This window comes from Impatiens glandulifera, chromosome 8, assembly GCF_907164915.1.
Source record: "Impatiens glandulifera chromosome 8, dImpGla2.1, whole genome shotgun sequence".
Taxonomy (NCBI): Eukaryota; Viridiplantae; Streptophyta; class Magnoliopsida; order Ericales; family Balsaminaceae; genus Impatiens; species Impatiens glandulifera.
The window spans coordinates 6,124,546-6,127,957 of NC_061869.1; the positions used below are offsets into that span (position 1 = coordinate 6,124,546).

Below are 3,412 nucleotides of genomic sequence, written 5' to 3' on the forward strand. Positions count from 1 at the left end.
TAACAATTTGCATCTTTTAGTAATGGCTATCATCTTTCTTCAAGCTATCATTTTATTTCTGGCTTTAACATTGCCCATTTTTCTTTACAAGAAAGTAATAAGTACCCCATTAATGTTACCTCCTAAAGCTTGTTTACCACCCGGTCCTAAACCATGGCCAATTATCGGTAGTCTTTTCATACTGATGAGAAGTAAACCTTTTTTTCGATGGGTGCATGACACCATGTCGCAAATGGGCTACGAGATCTTTTGTGTTCGCCTAGGGAAAGTGCATGTGATAATTGTTTCTTCCCCGGAGATTGCATGCGAGTTTTTAAAGAAACAAGATGCAAATTTTGCGTCACGTCCAACGTTCCTATCATCAGAGCTAGTGAGCAATGGATTTTCCACGACTATCTTTACTACTCTTGGTGACCAATGGAAAAAGATGAAGCGTGTATTGGTCTCTCACATCCTCTCTCCGGCTACTCTCAAATGGATGCACGACAAGAGAGCCGGGGAGACTAACCACCTAGTTCGCTATGTCTATAATGTTATCAACAACAATGACGGTGCAGTGAACATCAGGATTGCAGCACAACACTTTTGCGGAAATATGATGCGAAATATGATTTTTAGTAAGAGGTTTTTTGGGAAAGGGACTGAGAATGGAGGACCAGGAGTTGAGGAAGAGGAGCATATGGCTGGGATTTTCAATATACTCAAGTGTTTGTTCAATTTCTGCATTTCTGACTATTTTCCGTTTCTTCGACGTCGAATAGATATAGATGGGAATGAGAAATTCACGAGACAAGCTGTTGAAAGTGTGAGAAAGTATCAAGACCCGGAAATAGATATGAGAATTAAGCAATGGAAAAATGGAACCAAAAGAGAGAAAAATGATCTTCTCGATGTTCTAATCACTCTAAAGGACGGAGAAGGAAACAATCTGTTGACATCTGAGGAGATTAAAGTTCAAATTGTGGTAATAAAAACTTAATCTCTTTTTTTATTGATCAGTGGATAATGTACAGTTATACATATTACAGAAAGTTCACTCTAGTTAAGATAATAAGAAATCAAGATAAAAATAAAACATAATTATTTAAAACCTAAAGATGTGCATTACAAAATAATTATTTATACATGTGTGCAGGAAATAATGGTAGCAGCAATTGACAACCCATCAAATGCTATTGAATGGGCTCTTGGTGAGATGATAAACCAACCAGAGATATTGTTAAGAGCTGTTGAAGAACTAGACGAGGTTGTCGGAAAAACCGGCTTGTCAGGAATCTGACTGAACAATCTCAATTACATTAAAGCTTGCGTTAAAGAATCTTTTCGCCTCCATCCTATAACAGCCTTCAATGTCCCACATGTGTCCATGTATGACACCATGGTGGCTGGTTACTTCATACCTAAGGGTAGTCATGTTCTCTTGAGTCGCCCAGGTCTAGGGCGTAACTCTAGGATATGGGATGAACCGCTTCGATTCAATCCAGAGCATCACCTTAAACATGATGGCTCAAATGTGATATTGACCGATTCAGATCTCCACCTATTGTCATTTAGTATAGGTCGACGTGGTTGTCCAGCGGTTAACTTAGGATCCACTATGTCGGTTATGTTATTGGCTAGTCTTCTTCAAGGTTTCACATGGAGCCCGCCGCCCAAAGTCTAGATGCATTGAGCTTGTGGAGGCTATTGATGAGATGGTTCTCTCCAAGCCTCTACTAGCCTTTGCAAGGCCACGCTTGGATGAGAGGCTGTATGCATCACTTATATCCTTAATAAATGCAAAACTATGGACAACTAACTATATTCATGCTTTACATCTAATTAAACCTAGTTTGTTAGTCTCTTTATTTCTATATATTCTTGTTTGCTAGTTATGTGTGTGTCATCTTGTTATATTGAAGTACTCCAAAGGTCACATAGTTATAAGTATGTGACCTTTTTTTATATTTGATAAACTCATGTAATAAAATTTAAATTTATTAAATCATGTTTTTATTATTATGAATGATACAAAAATTTAAATCATGAGATAATTTATTAAAATCCATAATATGTAACATAACATAAGACATATACATATGAACTTGCTTGCATGGACATGACAATAATATTACATTTTGTATGCGGCTTAAATGTTTTGAACAAAATCATCCATAGTGTAAGGATTCACATGTGGTGTTTGAAAACATTTTCAAACTTATTGATCATTATGGTTGATAAATGAGTTGTATGTAAAGTGGAAACAAATTGACAAAATTTATAGTTACCGACAAGTTTGACATATGTTAAAGTTAGGGCACTACATTTTGGTCAGTTAGGCATGGTGTGGTAGTATTTTAGGATTATTAGTTAATAAAAAAAATGGGACAACGATTAAGCACCTAATCCGTAAACACACTTAATTAGGCGTATAACTTACCGTTTGACGGGTTTGAACTCAGGACCTTTCAGGGAGACGGAGAATATCCACAACTTGTTGGCACTAAACTCGAAGAGGGATTAAACAATTAATATAGTTAAAAACCTAATGAACAAAAAAAAAAAAAAAAAAAAAAAAAAAAAAAAAAAAAAAAAAAAACTTTAATGAACAACCATTTCAAATTATTCAATAAATGTCAAGATCTATTCAAATTGAAAGCTAGTTGAGACTAGTGTTGTTCAATCATATAGTAAAGAGATTTATAAACCAATAAAATATTCTAAGTTGTAATAGTTGAACTCTCACTTAAAGCTTAAAGCGTCTTAATTATAAATGAAAGTTATAACGGTGAAGATAATGTTTACTTCCAACATTAAAATTAAATAAAACACGATCAACATTTAATAGGCAATGCTCTGACAAGAGAAAAACCATCAAAAATATCAAATATGGCTGGTGAAAGCCCAGCATTAGAGTTATACAATCTCATCCATAATCGCCTCCTTACAGATATTTCAAATTTATATATCTATGAAATTTCTCATACATCACGATGTTAATCGTGTATAAGATTGATACGGTTATTTTAAGCATAATATCCGACCATAACTAATAGACTTTTTTTTATATCAAAATCTATTTTTGGCCATATATGTCCAACAAAATCAAGTGTTTGTTCGTTCGAATTTGTTCGGTATAACAGTTATGCGGTTTAGATCGGTTTGAAAACTCATATAGCTATGCTTTTTATTTTAAAGCTTGTTTGTTTCCCTAACAAAGAAAGCTTAGGGCATGTTTAGGACTAATTTGGTTTTAAGAATTGCATAATTTGTTAACGGATTGTTTGGCTTGGACTTGAAGCTAGCGATGCAAGAAAACAAAAGTCAATCATCACGGGACTCTTGTTAGCTTATTTGTGGTCCTATTTATTTGAATATTTTCAAGCTTGATTGCTTGACGTTTAAAATATTTGGAGTGCTCGAAACATTTTTT

General features: G+C 34.4%; 1 protein-coding gene across 1 annotated transcript; it reads left to right on the forward strand.

Annotated features, from left to right (window-relative positions):
- The first annotated feature begins 223 nt into the window (after positions 1-223).
- On the forward strand, positions 224-1,279 carry LOC124912809 (valine N-monooxygenase 1-like). Its single transcript, XM_047453453.1, has 2 exons — positions 224-964; positions 1,136-1,279. The coding sequence occupies exons 1-2, from the start codon at positions 224-226 to the stop codon at positions 1,277-1,279; spliced, it is 885 nt and encodes a 294-aa protein (XP_047309409.1).
- Positions 1,280-3,412: the final 2,133 nt, after the last annotated feature.